General features: G+C 38.6%; 1 protein-coding gene across 4 annotated transcripts in view; it reads right to left on the reverse strand.

The window, feature by feature from the left end:
* Positions 1-18088, reverse strand: part of LOC308654069 (broad substrate specificity ATP-binding cassette transporter ABCG2-like) — a 61125-nt gene that overhangs the window by 20053 nt on the left and 22984 nt on the right. For all 4 annotated transcript variants that reach the window (XM_081302988.1, XM_081302989.1, XM_081302991.1 and 1 more), the window contains 6 exons: positions 16527-16747; positions 10757-10816; positions 9720-9834; positions 9012-9161; positions 6440-6576; positions 856-1007 (listed from right to left, as the gene is read on the reverse strand). In XM_081302988.1, coding sequence (XP_081159114.1) covers positions 856-1007; positions 6440-6576; positions 9012-9161; positions 9720-9834; positions 10757-10816; positions 16527-16729 — 817 coding nt within the window. In that variant the 5' untranslated portion in view covers positions 16730-16747. The remainder of the gene's footprint in view (positions 1-855; positions 1008-6439; positions 6577-9011; positions 9162-9719; positions 9835-10756; positions 10817-16526; positions 16748-18088) is intronic.

Raw genomic sequence — 18088 nt, forward strand, 5'->3', positions numbered from 1 at the left:
CTAAAACATGACCAGCAGAGCACACCTGAATTCACCTCAGCTTCTTATGCCACAATCATCTGATTTTAGCCTGATGTTTAAGTTCATCTACTCTGGATTCCCCAGACCCATATATGGTTGATCATTTTTAAATGACAGAGATTAAATAAAAATTAAGAAAAATAACTAGTGACTATTTAAACTGTATATGGGATCATGGAGAAACATCTATAATCACAACCAATGTCTCTAAAATGAAGCAGATTGAGTGAGCCATTTTCTAAAATCACATAATTCAACCTGAAATACAGAGAATGAGGTAGCCCCCAAATTTTGGCACATCAAAATCAGATATAAGATGGGTCATTCTATTGACTAATGGGTCACTCAAATCCATTCAGGGCCTAAATCTGCAACCTAATCTTACTAGAAAATAAAGTAGCATCTCCATGAGCCCTCATGAAGGCACAGCAAGATCACTGGTCAGGAGGAAAGCTAAAAAACCACAATCTCTTACAATGGTCAAGAAGATAATAATGTTGGGCCTTACCATAAATGTGAAACTGTCTGTTTGTCCAACCAGTTAATCATTGAATGTTCAGGGAAAGAACATCATAACTGTGAAGCAGAACAATGTCCTAGTAGAAACACTCACACACATGCATGCACACTCAAATACAAACAAGAAAAAGACCTAAAAAACAATCAGGTGCTGCAAAATGAAGAAAAGTTACCATGAAACTAACTGAAGATGTTTTACAGTGGGGGATCCCAAGGTGTGTCTGCACAGATATCAAGCAACACTCCTGTGGACCCCTGTACTCTACCAAGGAGTCTATGAATGAAGGATCTAGTGCGTGAAAAGGTCAACCACACCTGCTGATTGAAAGTACTCCAGAGCCCGCTGTGCAGGACCATGATACATTAGTTTTCCTGAAGCCAATAAGGTGAGGCTGTCAAACAGCTTGAAGATGGAATACCGAGGCTGTTGAATGGTGAAGATGATTGTTCGATCACGATTAGACATCCTATGCAGAAAGAAGAAAAATAATAAGCCGTTAAAATCTGATTCTTGTTAAAATACTTTATTTCTCTCATTAGAGCATTTGCCTATAGCTCAAATTAATTTTTTGAACAAACTTTTCATCTCATATTACCTGCATGATAGTAGGGGGACCTAAATTCCATGCTCTTATTAAGCTAGGGCTTCTAAAGGACCCAGCATCAGCATTCTAAAATCCAGTAAAATGTTCACTGACAATGCAGATTAGTGAAATGTCTTACCAGATATTGAACTGGAATTTCTAGGAGTCAGTACTGTGAGCCCATAGTTTTTAAAATTCTTCAAGTAATCTGTAACTACACTCATGTTTAAGAACTAATAATGAACTAAATATTCAAACAAAGGTCCTACACCCTATTCTTTGACCACTCTAATCTTCTATCTTTTTAGGATTGTTTTTCATTCTGCTCTGACAATACAATTAATAATCCTGGCAGCTTATAATTTTGTAATAAATACTTTAAAGGTAACCTAATTTCAATTTTTGTACTACTTTTTAAAGGCAGTTGCAATATTATTATTTCTTTCTTTTACAGATATGCATTAAAGGTCAAGTAACTGGCCAAGGAGTTGGTCACAGTTACTGAGGGGAAAGGCTAGTTCTATTCTATGGTTAAAAAAAAGTGCTAAGCTACCTTTGCATAGGAGTTATTACTAATGGTCACAGAAAACAAAAGTGAAAACCACTGCTCAAAGCTGTTATTAAAATATTTTATGAGAAGAATCACTTTAATTTATACATTTGATCACCACCCAGTGTACACTAGCAGAGTGTGTTCTGCTTCAAAGAGAATCAGGACATAAGACCAATAATCTGAATACAATGTGAAATAAATTTAACTAAGGTTTCTTGGGATCAAAACAGGAGACTTATAACCCAGTCTAAAGATGATTTAAGTAGAATATTTAAAGGCCCAACAGGAGTGGTGAGCTAAGAAGAGAAAATCACTCATGGTAGGAGAACAAGGTGAACAAAGTGTGAAATTAAAAGATTTCATTGGGAAAGTAGAGTAAGAAGCTCAGTGTTCAGGACTAAGTTTTTTTGTGTGTGTGTGAGTCAATGTGAATGTGAACTGGTGTTGGACGAGGAAGATAAAGTGAGTACAGAGAGAGCAGAACTAGCCCATGCTAAACCCTCACTCAGGAACTGGAACTTTGCTCATAGGTAATCGAGAGCTGGTAAAGGACTCAGGGCATGAAGTGGGATTACCCAGAGCCCTGATATCCAATGTGTGGTCTGAGGACCAGCAGCATCACTATGAAGACCTCCTCTTAGAATCTCCTGGGAAGAAACCAGGGCTCTACCTCAGTCCTAGAGAAACAGAATCTACATATTTAACCAGATTCGGGGCATGAGTACAGAGTGGTGCTTGAGAAGGACTGGATAGAGCTCTCTGTATAAACAAGGATGCCTGTGCTCTACACAGTGTAAAACAAAACAGTTAAAAGGTTGGGGAGTGACTCTGTAGTGAAGTGCTTGCCCAGTGCTTCCATGAATAGCAATCAGGAAGTGGCATGAATATTGCTAGCAGTTTGTAGCTAGGTTTACTGCTAGAATCAGGAGCAGAAAGTAGTGAAGGAGGAGGATTTTTAAAACTTACAAGTTGGCTAGAGAAGTGCATGTAAAATTGTGGCCAAAAAGGTATGGTACCATCATGAAAGAGAAGTTAAGTACTGGGCACTAAGACAACAGAAAGACACCTTGACTGCATCTCAGGAATCAGCAATGCCATACCAACTGCAGCTCAAGCATATAGAAGTGAAAACTCATTTAAATGACCTTGGGGGTGCACTTTACTTATACATGGCAGGAGGGCAAGGAAGTTATTTCACCATGCTTGGCGGCACAGGTACTTAGAAGCCACTTCAGGGGACCCAGCTATTACCTGAGCTGGTTGCAATCTTTGGCATCACCCATGCAGTGTTGTTTCTGTGTAAAGGCAAGATTCTAGAGTTAAGGGATTGGAAACTTCCACCAAGATTTCAAAGGAAGGCCTGGGAGGCTAGGCAAAGTGTGGCAGAGTCAGTATCCCTGTGGGAAGTCCCTGAAAGGGTGAGGTATGAAGCTGTGAGAAGGAAGTCAAAGTTACAGTGGAGACCCAGGAGATTAAGGGATGCCAGGAATGTGGAATGTCTGCCAAGGAAAGCTGCTAACTGTAGACAGAGCCAGAGGAAAAGAAAGGCCACATAGGCCACAACCAACAAGTCCATAGGGGTGGGGCTCTGCCCAAGACCTTTGGAGTTAACAATTCACCATCATCTGCCCAGATGTTGAATATGAACCTACAGGAAATGTTTGCCCACCTAGGTTAAGGTCTTATTTGGGTTCTGTTCCTTCTTTCTATGCCTCTATTCCTCCTGTTTAGAATGGGGATATTTAATCTGTGCCATCATATATTGGATGTATGTAACTTGCTTTTGATATTGTCACAGGGGCTCACAATCAAAAATTGGCCTTGAGTCTCACTGAAAACTTTGGACTCGGACTTTGGAGTAATTCTGGAACTATTAAGCCTATAGGGACTCTGGAGATGGATTGAATGCATTTTGCATTGTGACATAAACATGAGCAGTTATGGCTTCAATATAAGGTGTCTCAAAAGCTTCAATTTAACACAGAAATATTTAGAAGTGAAATAATTTGATTAGGAGAGCTATAATTTAACCAATCCATCCTAGTTTGGATGGGCTAACTGGGGTGTAAATGTAGGCAGGTGGGGGTGTGGCTGGAGGAGGTAGGTCATTAGTGGTGTGATCAGGAAGGATTTGTCTTCCCTGCAGCCCCTTCCATTTTCTTTCTGCTTCAAGCCACCATGAAAGAAGAAGCTTCTCCTTCCATGTCCTTCATCCTGGTGCTCTGCTTCATCTCCTATCCAAAGCAATGGCATCAATTGAATATTGACTGAACCTCTGAAATGGTGAGCCCCTAAACCTTTTTCTGCTCTAAGTTGATTTTGTTGGGTATTTAGGTCACACTTATGTAAACCTGACTAGCACAGAACTCATGTGGTTTTGAATATATATACTTAAACAGAAACAGCATTACTTACAGATCTATGTTTATATATAATTTTTGTTGGAAATATAAACATATGAGCTAGGGTGTAGCTCACTAGTAAAGCTGGTGCTTAGCATGTGCAAAACCATTGGTTTGGATTCCCAACACACACACACACACACACACACACACACACACACACACACACATCACACATATGTATTTCCTTGTTCTGTCTACTAAGGATATAGAAATAATGCCACTCTAGTAGCAGGGACCACACTAAGAAACCAGATATTAGCTTCTAACCAAAGTACCTGTAGGAAGACACAAATTGGTCTTTATATACAACCAGAGATATGAAAAATTGTGCTGTATACGTTTAATAAGAATTGTAATGCATTCTGTTGTCATTTATGTTTTTAAAAAAATCAATAAAAAATAAAATAAAATAAATAATTATACCAGATGGAACCAGGACTTCTGGAATAAACAGCTCTTGCAGGAAAAATGCATGATAAAACTTGAATATTATAGTGATCAATAAGTAAAAATTCCTAGAAGAAGATAAAGGGAACATTAAAAAAACAAATACAAAAACCCGAAAGCAGGGCTGGGGATGTGGCTCAAGCGGTAGCGCGCTCGCCTGTCATGCGTGCGGCCCAGGTTCGATCCCCAGCACCACATACAAAAAAAAAAAAAAACCCACAAAGATGTTGTGTCGACCGATAACTAAAAAATAAATATTAAAAATTCTCTCTCTCTCTCTCTCTCTCTCTCTCTCTCTCTCTCTCTCTCTCTCCCTCTCTCACTCTCTCTTAAAAAAAAAAAAAAACAAAAGCCACATTGAAGTGGATTCTACTGGCCAAATCTGAAATAATTTGATTATTAAAACAGTGAAGAACAGATTAACCCATTGTGTTAAACAGAAAATGAATAAGGAAGGAGAGAAATTTCTTCCTTCCACAGAATGTCAACTATTGCATGTTGGGTAACTGTCACAAGAGCAGGCATTATTGGTGTATGCTAAAACTGGTGGGAAGAGATTTGGTGATGAACATAACATATACATAATAGCCAAATATCTTCCCTAACAAAACAGTAATCAATTACAATGGAGATGAATAGTAATTTCCCAGCATAGAAGCCCAGCAGACCCCAAGATGATAGAGATTCATACCACCTGAGGTGTATGCATAACCCTGGCTGTATTGTTCCAAGAATAGCGGAATTTCATGGTTGAAATCAGCTCATGGAAGACAGGGATAGTCCCAGCCAAGGGTCACTCCATAGAATGGACTAAGAATTACAAGGACATGAATTACAAGGGAATGACTAGGAACTCTTTTAGATTAGGAAAACCAGAAAAAGCCTATTTCTGTAAAGGATCTTGAGGCACAAAGGAAACTGAGATGGCTCTTCTCACCACCTCACCATGAGCATCCTGGCCCAGGCCCTATCCTGCCTCCACAGCTCCTTCCCAATGTCCTTCACTCACTCTTGTCCAATACACAACCTTCCCCACAGTCTCTGCTCTGTTCTGACACTCTCCAGATGCTCTCATGTTCCCTAATTACAGTAAAAGCCATTTGTCTTACAATGCCCTTCAAAGACAAAGTAACCTGCCACAAACCCAACTCTCATATTATATGCTAACTGATGGGTTAAATTGTGGCCTCCTCAAAATTTATATGTGAAAGTCCTAACCCCCTGTATCCCAGAAGGTGGATACATTTAGAGATAGTGTCTTTAAAGAGTTATTTAATATTAAAGAATGTAATTGACTGGTGGCTTCTCAACTGACTGTGTACAGTTAAGAGAGATTAGGACAGAGACACACAGGGAAAAGGGGCGAAGATGGCCATCTTCAAGCCAAAGAGAGAGGCCTTGGAAGAAACAATCCTTTGGACCCCTTGATCTCAAATTCCAGACACCAGAGCTAGAAGAAAAGTGATTTTTGTTGCTCAGTCCACAGCCTGTGGCATTGTTATGACAGTATAGAAACCAACCTGCACTCCCCTCAGTCACTGGGTGCTGTCTCTGAGGCTTTTCTGATGTTCCATACACATCAGAAATACTCTACCTCAGGGCCACGGGGTACTCCTTCCAACCAGAATTCTCTTCTGCAGGACCTTCAGCTCCCATCCCCTCTCCTCCAGCTCCCATGTCCATGCTTGTGGTCTTCCCTGACCCTCATGCTGTTTAAAAGTGCTCCCCACACCCACCACAGCCTTCTTTCCCAAGCTCTTGATTAAGCTTTCTTGTTACTACTTTTTTTTTATTGACTGTTTTTCTCTAGCAAAGAAAACCCTGCAATTTACTTCAGAATCCCCTGCAATAAGAACACCTGTACATAGAAGTGATTGAAAATAGAAAAAAAATGTTCCCATAACACTTACCTTTTCAGAAGTGAAAAAACAGTATTTGCAGTGCTTGGGTCTAGACCATTTGTTGGCTCATCCAGGAACAAAATGGCAGGATCAGTGATCAGCTCCACAGCTATACTAGTCCTTTTTTTCAATTCTCTAGATTTAACCTAAAACACAGATTATTATCATTATCAACAGAAAACTACCAAAGTCACTCTCTTTTGTTGAACTGACCTGTGCCAGCCTTGCTTGGAAAACTTTATGTCATTATCCTCATGATTTTGAACATCAAGGAAATAGGCCCCTGAGAAAGAGGAGGTTCTCTTTTACCAGATAGGTAAACTGAGGCTTAGGACAGAGCTGCTAAGAAGCTAGACTTGATAGAAAGTCCAGACTCTTAATATTTTTGTCCTTATCAAGTCAAATATATAGTTTTAAGACAGTGCAGATTAGATTAGAACACTAATGCAGATGGCCCTGACATAGTGAAATTGCAGTATAAAACAGAGATAAAGACAGAAGAGGAAAAGGGGAAGCATCACTAGTAATTGATTAGTCTTCTGTCAACACTCTTAGCCCACTACATCCACCCAAATTCTCTAGTACACTTACAAGAAGAGGGTGAACTTGGAGCTAGAGAAATTCACTTTCTACTGTACCATATTTGTTTCATTTTAATCACCACAAGGCTTTCCCTAACTCATCATAGAATTCCTAATTCATTCTTTAGGATAAATCCATTTACTGGAATATTCCATCCAGCAACTGGTTCAATGTTTTCAACCAGTCAGGGTCATTGTTCATGGCTAGAGGACTAGAAAGGCTTGGGGGTGGCAGGAATTGGGAAACAATTGTGAAACTGAGAGTCTTCAAAAAGATAATATTCAGATGTTACTTGTGGCCCTTGATTGGATTCTATCAAAAACTGAACTTTAACATGTGGAGGTAACTTGGGAAATATGAATGAAGATGCTCTTGGTATTGCAGCTGCCATGGAGATATTGTTTGATTTGTTAGTTGATAATGGTATTGGGGAAGGTACACAAGTGTCCTTGCTTTTTTTCTAGATACCTAATAAATACTCAAGGATAAAATGTCACATAACTTTCTATTAAAACACTTCAGTAAGAAACAGCAGTTGTAATTATGAGATAATATGTTAACAACTGAGACACCTGTATGAATTTTTTTAGTAATCATACTACTATATGAATTGTTCAACAATTACATCATAGTAATCAGACTATCTTCTTAGCATTTTTGTAATGCTTAAAACATCATAAAAAGTAAAAAATCAAAATTATTTTAATCAAATTTATGAATTTTAATAATTCCAATAGTATCTGTATATTTTTCCTGGAAATTGAATTGAGAAACTTAAGGCAGTGAGTGCTTAATGATAAAGAATAGAATGAGGGCTGGGGCTGTAGCTTAGTGGCAGATTGCTTGCCTGGCATGTGGGAGGTGCTGGGTTCAATCCTCAGCACCACACAAAAATAAAATAAAGGCCTGCTGTCCATCTACAAGTACAAAAAAAAAAAACCCTTAAAAAATAGAATAGAGTGAAAGAAGCTACCAAAGTGGAAAGACAATAGTTCAATAAATAAAGCCAAAATAATGACAACTCAATAAGTCACAAAGCAAAAATATGTGGAAAATGGTGGTATCATAGGATTTTTCAAACAAAAATATATTTCACATAAAAACTATAAGTAAGTACAACAGGAAGCAGCTGCCAACAGAACACTCTTCTGCAGTTATCATTGCCTCCTGGAGGGGAGATCACAACAGATTAAACCAGAGCCACTACATTCTAAACAGCTCATTATCACCCAAAGGTCTGCTCAGCAAAACTTCTGTATGGAGTGTTCACCTGTCAAGTTCACTCTCTTCTCATCTTTCTCTGATCCTGCACAGTCCATAAACAGAAGAGTTACTTTGTTCAATCTTTGTCACTCTTGCCCACCACTCTACTTCTCAATCCTAAAAAAGTCTGACATGTAAGATTCTGGAAATACATTAGTAAGAGAAAGGGAAGAAGGCAGAGAAGAATAGAGGTGAGGACAGAGAAAACTGCTAAAGAGATACTATAGAAAAATAACTTGAACACTACAAAAATTAAAAGTAAATCTTACTGTTTATGGATAAATTTTGAAAGACAAATTACACCAAAGTGAAAGAGAGCAAGAATCCTTGGATTCTCATCATTAATCAATTCCAGAATTATACTTCAAAAAAAAAAAACCACACTAGATGAAAGTTCACTGGAGGAAAAGAGGGAAAAGAAAAGCTAAAAGGGGAAGAAGAAAAGTTAATGCAAAGACATCAAATGAGCCATAACTTGACAGTGTGGGTACATACAATGACAACTGTATGGAAAAATCTGTTCACACTTCATTCTTGGGATTTGACCGTCATTATGATTGTTTTCCCACTTAGTTTCCCCCTTCACAGTATGCAACTAGTTGCTTTTCTCATTGTTAAAGAAAGCGGCCACTTTTGACCATGCATATTATAGGACATTTATGATTAAGGGTCATATTATCTACACAGGGATCCTTTTTCTGGCTATGATTGATCAGGTTTTTTTCCCCCACATTACCTTGCAATTTGCCATGTCATCCAGATTTAACTCTTCCATAATATCATTAACCCTCTCATTTTTTTCATGATTTGTCATATTTGGTAGTCGAAGAGCTGCTGAGAACTGTAAGTTTTCTCTTACTGTCAGGGTGTGCACCACAACATCATCCTTAAGACAAATAGTATTTGAATGAGACAAAGAGTTTTTTCTAAGACCATCACTCTGATGTATGTAATTTAATCCTCAGAAGAAACATATGCAATGTAACATTCTAGGTGATGGGGAACTTTTAACTCTGTGAACTATAGTCATCCCCCATACAGACAGCTACAGAGCCCAAGGGAGTCATTTCATTCACAAATGCACAGCCACAGGAAGCACATGTAATTATGATGACTCACACTGTTTTGCATGATGGTTTACCAAAGGCATCTTCTAGAGGAATCAGAAATTTGAAGGAAAGGCAAAAAGTATAACAGCAGACACTTTTGAAAGTGATACAACAGCAAGAATATCACTATCCTAAAAGGGTCATACTGTGGATCCTCTCTACCTTTTCATTAATTCCACTATCAATCTTATGGAATTTTATGAAGACCTACAGTATTGAAAGATGGTTCCATGAGCATGTCAGGTATTCATCTGGGAGCACACAAAATGACAATCCAAGGTTCTTTCCCACATAGAAAAGGAAGAAACATAAAAATCAAACTCACTGATACTTACTTGTACCACATAACCTGAATTATATCTGAAATTGGCAGGCTGATGTACTCCATTTATCAAAACTTCTCCAGATAATCCACATGGATCTTTCCTTGCAGCTAAGATATCTAACAACCTATACAAAGACAGATATTTTCTGAGTTATTTTTTTTCTCTCCACTCAGGCCATATCACTTAGTTATCCTGAAACCAAATTTTGTGCATTAGAAAATGTACTAGTCAAGAAGTACATGGTATAACTAAAATTTTATCTATACCCATATAGGTACACAATTCTCACTTTCCTTTTCATTATATACAAAAAGCTCAAAAATAAAAATGCAAGAAAAATTTAGCTTGTCCAGCACAGACCCCTCAAGTGATTCTCCCAGCTGTCTGACCTTAGAAGATCCAACTAGGCGATGTGCTCTTTTTTCTAAGATTTATCTTCAACGAAAGATTGATAGTGGAATTAAATGGAAAGGTAGAGAGGAATGGCAGTATGCCCTTTTTAGGACAGTGATATCATTCTAGCTGTTGTATCAGTTCTTCTCCCCACTTTTAACATTATTCCCTACTTTTTCATCCACATTGCTTTATAATATGTCCAATAACTTTATGTCAATCACCTTTTATGCTGTGTGAGTGAAGGTGGCCTAATAGGACTTTCTGGTCCTTAGGATAAGCCAGTCTGACTGCATGTTATCTCCAGCACATAGGACCAGATTGGAAATGTACAGCAAAGGCTTAACCAACACCTGCTCTGTAAAGTGATTTTTTTTTTTTTTTTTTGGTACCAGAGATTCAGCTCAGAGACACTCAACCACTGAACCACATCCCCAGCCCTATTTTGTATTTTGTGTAGAGACAGGGTCTCACTGAGTTTCTTAGTGCATTGTTTTTGCTAAGGCTGGCTTTGAATTCGTGATCCTCCTGTCTCAGCCTCCTGAGCCGCTGGGATTATAGGTGTGCAGCAACATGCCCAGTTATAAGGTGATTTTTTAAAAAACATACCAAAATTGCACAGAAAAAGCTTACTTATATTTTGTTATACTCACAAAGATTTGTCTCCACCTGGGGATCCCATGATGGCATTGAGGCCAGGTTTCATGATCCCACTGGAAACACACACACACAAAAAAAATGACTCATTGTTTCATTTTAACACAAAAAAATGACTCATTGTTTCATTTCATTCTCTATTACTTTGCAGTCTGCACTGAATACAGTCAAGAAAGTCTGATGAAATAGCAAACAGTAAACAAGTACCAAATCAAAGAGAAAAAAATAGAATTGATGACTAATAGAAGTTCAGTATACAAAAGACGTCAGTCCTAGTCAATACCCACAAGAAAGATGGCTAAGTTCCTCTAAATTCCTTCCATTTATTTTCTAAATCACTTATCCCTTTTGGAAAATGACACATCCAAAAAATTCCTTGAAATTGTCCTGGGAATATAGATCAGTTGCAGAGACAGCAGTTAGCATGCAGGAGGCCATGGGCTCCATCCCCAGCAACAACATCAAAAGTTCCATGAAATAAGTAACAGATTCTCTCCAGTAAAGTCAGCGCCTCCCAGCACAGTGTAGAAGTACATGAGAGCTTCTGAGAATTGTTCAATGATTAGTACCTTCCACTGACCTCACTTGCTACCTAGCCAGCCCTAAACAATCCATCAACCACTGACTTGGAGGCTATGAGAAGTAGTGATGTCACCGCTAATATCTCATCAGACCAAAACCCAACATATCTTAAGTAGAAATGAAAAGCTAGAATGGAGCACTTCAGAGGATAAGGAAGCATCACAGGTGCTTAACACTAACAAAAAGTCTCAACAATTAGAAAAGGAAACACACTCTCACCATAGATCAGCTCCTTCTTTGTTAAGTGTCCAAGAGCTCATTTTAGAATTAGAAACATCACTTATTAGGCGATGTCATTTAAGAACATCCAGGCATAAGTAAATTTCCTACAGAGCCATGAGGGTAGTGAATCTTCAGATGGGGTAGGAAAAGGAAAAAAAAATTATAGCAGAGCCACTGTGGGTACACAGGCATGATGAAACAGAGGCCTCATTTATCTCATTCAGAATGCTGGTGTCTACATCTAGTCTCCCTTTAAAAATTGTACAGAGGTCAAGATGTATTCTACATAGAAAACAGTATTTATTCCACATGCAAGATCAAAGCTGACAGCTACTTCATTCTTAGATGATGACTCCCACAGAGGTTATAAATTTCCCAGCACAACTTCCACACAGTGCTCACATCCAAGAGGGTCTTAGCATTCACTTGCTTGTGGCACCTGATCTGTCACCATTATACTAGGACTTGCTGGAAACTAACGTGAAGTGCACGTTTCACTTTGCTCACTAACTGAGGAACCTCTCACTGAAACATCAGAGACAATGAGAATTCCATAACCCTGGAACAAACTGTAACAGGAATATCACTTATTCTTTAGTAGCCTTTCACCTCCCAATGGGAAGACATAGCAATGATTGGGAAACGTCAAGGTGGGTTCATCTGTAACAGTGCATCTTTTTTTTTTTTTTATTAATAGCTACCTAGTCTCTGATTCTAAAATGACCAAACAAGTTTGATATTTACTAAGGTTTCACTGTCAGAAGAGTTTTCCAGATTTTTAAAAATATTATTATAATTTTTAGTGATGAATACAATATCTTTATTTATTTATTTTTATGTGGAGCTAAGGATCAAACCCAGTGCTTCACACATGCAAGGCAAGCAAGCGTTCTACCGCTGAGCCACAACCCCAGCCCGAGTTTTCCAGATTTTTGTAATACCTAGTCAAATAAAGACCAAGTAATCCTGAATTATTCCTGAACTATACTGAACTTTGATGGGTTAAGACAAATAAATTTGCTTGCTTTGACACTAAACTCTAGCCTTAACAGAAAACAATGATGTACAATCACAAATGCAAGGATTCCAAAGTAGAACAGTGGCTAATTCTACCTCTGTGACACAACACAACATTAAGTGTATATGATGTACAGATGAAACACTCTTCCATGACATGGGATAGAGCTGAGAACAAAACAAACAAACAAACAAACAACAACAACAAAAGCAGAAAAACAAAAAGAAAAAGATTCTATCCCTCTCAGAGTCGATATTCTAGCCAAGGAAACAGCAACACTACAGCAGGTCACCTGTGTCTTCATAAACAGTGGTTTGAGACACAACCACACTTGTTGGGTTATATAGTATCTATAGTTGTTTCCATGCTACAAAAGCAGAATTTATTTTCAACCCAGTTGAATGCCCCAAAAAGTACAAAATAATTTATGATTTGGCCCTTCACAGAAAGTGTTTTGCTGGTCTCTGTTCTAGTGTAAGTTCCACGATTCCCTGGTCTCCCCACCCTACCCTCTGCCTCCAAACCTTCCCTGTACTGGAGATTGAGCCCAGGACCTTGCACATGCTAGGCATGTGCTCTACTACTGATCTATGTCCCCAACCCCTTCCATACTTCTTTCACACCTTAAAAGCCATTCTAGCTGGGTGCAGTGGCCCATGCCTCCCAAGTACTTGGGAAGACGAGGTAGGAGGATAGCATGTTTGAGGCCACCTGGGAAACTTAGCAATACACTGTCTCTAAATAAAAAGGGTTGAGTACATAGCTTGATAGTAAAGTGATTGCATAGCATGCACAAGGCCCTGGCTTTGATCCACAGGAAAAAAAGAGAAGTAAATAAAGGAAGAAGGGAAGGAAGGAGAAAGGAAGGAAGAGAGGGAGGGAAGAAGAGAGGGAGAGAGAGGAGAGAGGGAGGGAGGGAAGAAAGATAGTCATGGCTCACTGTTGTTTATTGCTTTATGGTGTTTGTATATATTGATTCTCCTTATTATACTGTGAAGAGATTGTGAACAAGAACTGTGTCATACTGTCACTATTTTATCCTTCATCCATCTCCCATAATAAGTAACATACTGAATTATAAATGTGTGAAATAAAACTCACCTTACGGATTCCTATCACATCTATTACATTTTAATGAACAGTGGTTAATTCTTTGGTTTTGTTTTGTTTGTGGAAAAGTGGTGTCAAGGATATTCTTGGAGCATGTCCCACCTCCCTATACACATGCTCAGTCAACATATCCATTTTCTCAAACTCCATGATCTTGGAACTTTCAATTTAGGGTTACAAGTTAACATTGAACCTTTTAATCCTTCTATCACACCACAATAACAAAGTAAAAATGCTCTAGTTTTGTGCAACCATTAGACTATAAAATTTCTGAGAACAGAATCTCATTCAATTGGAATTGGTGCATTAATGCAAACTCATAGTTTTTAATCTATACAGAGAATTATAGAAAAGTATAGATGGAAAACTCCCAAGGTGCTGTGGGAGCAGTCACTCCACCCACCACTCCTTTTACCCCTCTTGGCCAAATCCATGTGCATGTGCGCACACAGAGGCATTTGTTTAAACAATGTTATAAATGTATGTGTATACATGAGTGTGTGTGTGTGTGTGTACATGCATACATATATTCTCTAGGTCTATCCATTTAGAAGACCCTAGGAGCAATGACACACTAATAGCAGTGAGCATTCTAAACACCCAGATGTTGGTTTGTAAATACCATCCTCCACAGGAATGAACAGCAGCTGGCCCCAGGTCTGGCAAGGTAATTATATGGTGAATCTGGAACTTCTGTGGGGTCTCATTCATGCTAGGCAAGCTCTCTAATTTTGAACTACATCCACAGCCACTTTTAAATTTTCTTTTGAGTCATGCTATCTCTACGCTGCCAGGTTGTCCACAAACATGTGATCCCCCTGCCTCAGCCCACCAAGTAGGTGAAATTACAAGTCCTGCCATCATGCACATTAGTATCTGGAACTTCTAGCAGTGTTAAGGAAGTCCTCAAAGAATTAGGGGATAAGTCAAAATAAAAAAGGACAAAGGGAACTCACTTGGAAAGATTTTCCACTGACCAAACCAGGAATAATAATAGGTGTATCAAGATAAATAACCATAACCATGCATTGGTACTGAATGCTGTTGAATGAAATAGGAATTCATGAGTCAGTACAATGAATGAAAGAAAGGACCATGAATGAAACTATTTCCCTACAAGAATGCAAAACTATGAGATGATAAAATAAAAAATTACTACCACCGTGTTGCTGATCCACACAGCATCCACAAATGGGAACTGAAGCTGGTAAGTTGCAGCTCAATGAGGAGCAGGATTCTTAAACATTGTCAGAGCATCTGCCGCATAATATTAATAATGTCCATTATGGTGAAGTTTGCAGACAGCAACACAGCCAGGTGATCGATATTAACATCACCAGGAGGGGTTGGGACAAAAATACCAGATTGTATGAGCCTGCAGAGACATGATGTGGTAGCCAGTCAGCTATGTGAGGAGCAAGGTGATGGGCAGCCCTGAGGACCACTCCTTCCTTCATTCTGAGGCTATATTTCCCCTCAGCTGCTGCCAGAAAACAACTGGAGATTATACATAAAAGAGTCCTTTCTGCAAACTAAGAAGGAGTTAGGGGTGAAGGAGCATCACATGAACAGCCTGCTCTCAAATGATTGCCAAAAAAACTAATGGCAATGAGTAAGGAAAGAGACACAGGGAGGGGAGCAAATGCAGTGCAGTGGGACAGTAGGAAACACAGATGATGATCTCCTCCTTTACCAAGAAGTACACCATTCAGGCACACTCAATGTGAACCTTGATTAGAGGAGACGGTGCATGGAGGTGCTAGCTAGAACATATAAGCAAACAGTGTGCACTTTACAGCTATTCAAACCTTCCCGTATTCAATTCCTGTTACTTCCTGCCTCTTTCACCACAAAATCTGAAGTACCCACATTTTCTTGATTATGTTTCACAAAATGCTCTCAACTGTTCATTAGTCAAATCTATTGATTCATGCAGCTAAAAATGACAGTTTTGCATCCACTATTATTCTCCTACTCAGAATGTAACCAACATAAGAAAGAGACAAGAAGACATGACGTCAGGTGTAGAGCATGGAGAGAGTTCCAATCTGCACGGTGCTCCAGGCCTCAGCTCAGTCATCATTCAGATCCTGAACATTTTGCTCTCACCCACATGTAAACATAGATCATCCTCAACATTTCCTTGCCTCTAAGGAAGATGGCTGCTACTAACACAGAAGATCACAGTCACATACAAAATATCAAGGAAATAGGACAAACATCTGATTCCATATAGGTTTATAGCCACACCAGATTAAAGGCCTCTTGTAAACCCCTGCCCCTGTCTTGGAGACTCCCCACCCAAAAGTTTCTCACTTGCTCTAGAAATAACAATTTTATTTTTAAACAAATAAACATAAAAGACTTGTAGGTTGTGTTGTCTGAACAAATCAAAATTCATTTCCAGTCACTGTGGAAGGAAATTATAGCTTCTGTTCTCTAGAAATGAGAAAAACATTAATAACCGCAATATCTAGCATATGCAATTTAATTGAGATACCTGACAGTGAGAAAGTTTTATAGACATGCTCCATTCTCTCCACACTTTAGTTCCCACTTCAAAATTAAATGACACATTAATTGTTTGGTTTCTCAAACACAGGAAGCAATAATTTTTACAAAGAATTTGTCAGTTCCTTTCAAAGTTAAACATACTTAACAAGTGATCCAATCATTTCAGTCATAGTTTATCCAAAAGGAAAGAAAGCATGTGTCTACATGTCTCTACAAAGACTTTTATACAAATGTTCACAGCAGCTTATTGGTTATAGGCAAAGCCTATGAGGTTCATGGTAGGTCAATAAAGTGATTTTTTAAAAAGTTCATGCACATACCTGATATTCGATAGTATTTCTTTCTCAACTGTTCTTTGTCGGAGCAGAGAGCCTCTCTTCTCTTGTCCTCTATAGCAGATGTTATGAAAACTCAACACAGCTCCTTGGGTAATTGTTTCCCCGTCAGCAGAGATCATCTCAGGGAGGCCATTGGTGTGTCTTTGTAGCATTGGGATAACAACCTGGTCATTATTAGAAGACATCTTCAGAGATTTTGCCTTCTGTAGAGAAAAAATCGATAATAAGTTGATTGTCTACATAAATGAGATTGTAATGCCTAGATAACAATACAATTAAAGCAAGACTGTTTTAAACTGTGCTGCAGTGAGTAGATTCCTTACCAAAGAACAGCCCACATCACTGTGATAAGAACAACCTTAGAGCCTAAAATGGCAGGAAGACACTATGAACACCTGAATTCCAATCAGATGTCAAATAAGTTCCTAATAAGAGTTCAGAGTAGGAAAAGTACTCAAAACACAAAGTAGGAAAAAGAGGTAAAGGTTAGACTTGTCTGTCCTGAAAGGCATATGACAACACAACTTTCTTTCAGGGACAGCCTATGTAATCCTCATGTACCCCTGCATTTTTTCTTTAAAGTTTGTAACATTTTTATTACCAAACAGGACAGAACCAAGCTGTCAGTGACAGGAGGAATTTCTCTGAACATATGGTTCCACACTTTACATCTCTGAGTGTTATGGACCTTCAATCAACCAGGCAGATGTGATGGTGTGGATACAGATATCAAGTGTGTCTCAAAGGCCACGTACTTGAAAGTGTGACGGCCTGTGGTGCTAGTGGAGGTGGGGCCTGGCTGAAGGAGGAAGGTCACTAGAGGTGTATTATAGAGAGGTGTATCTTGTTCCTGGCTCCTTCTCTACTCTTTCATTCTGACTTACATGAAGTGATCAGTTTTCTTTCTCAAAGTCCTTCTGATATGATTTTTCTGTCCCACGGCAATGCTAAAAGTAATGGAGCTAGCTGACCATGGAATGAAACCTCTGAAACCATGAGCCAAAATAATCTTTCCTCCTCTAGGTTGAATTTCTCAGGTATTTTGTCACAGAGATGGAAATCTTAATAACACTGTAGGTATACTCCAAAATTATTTACGTTTACCTAATCATTTCCTTACGAGAAAACATTTAAATTCTAGAAAGATTTAAAATTAATTATGCAAATGACAAAGTCAAACCAAAACTTAAGCAGCTCCAAACTTTAAAGCAAAACCTGAATATTAAGTGTATCAATGAATTTTTAAATGCTTCATTAAACAACTTAAAAAGGGCCCCTGAGAGATTTAATTAGAGACATTATGCTGAATTAAGTTCATAGAACTAAGTTCTATTTTTAAGAGCCAAATTCATCCAATTGTGGAATAGGTGATCCAAACAAATCATCCTTGGGAACAAAACAAAAGTAGACAAAAACATGAGAAGTGGCAACGTAACAATAGTCCACTTCATGCTTTGAATACAAACCTCGCTGCTCTGCCACTGGTGGCTGATTTTAAAACTGATCTTTTTTTCCTTCTTCTTGTCCCTCTCACTCTCCCTAAG

The sequence above is a fragment of the Spermophilus citellus genome, assembly GCF_964194105.1.
Source record: "Spermophilus citellus genome assembly, chromosome: 8".
In the NCBI taxonomy this organism is placed as follows: Eukaryota; Metazoa; Chordata; class Mammalia; order Rodentia; family Sciuridae; genus Spermophilus; species Spermophilus citellus.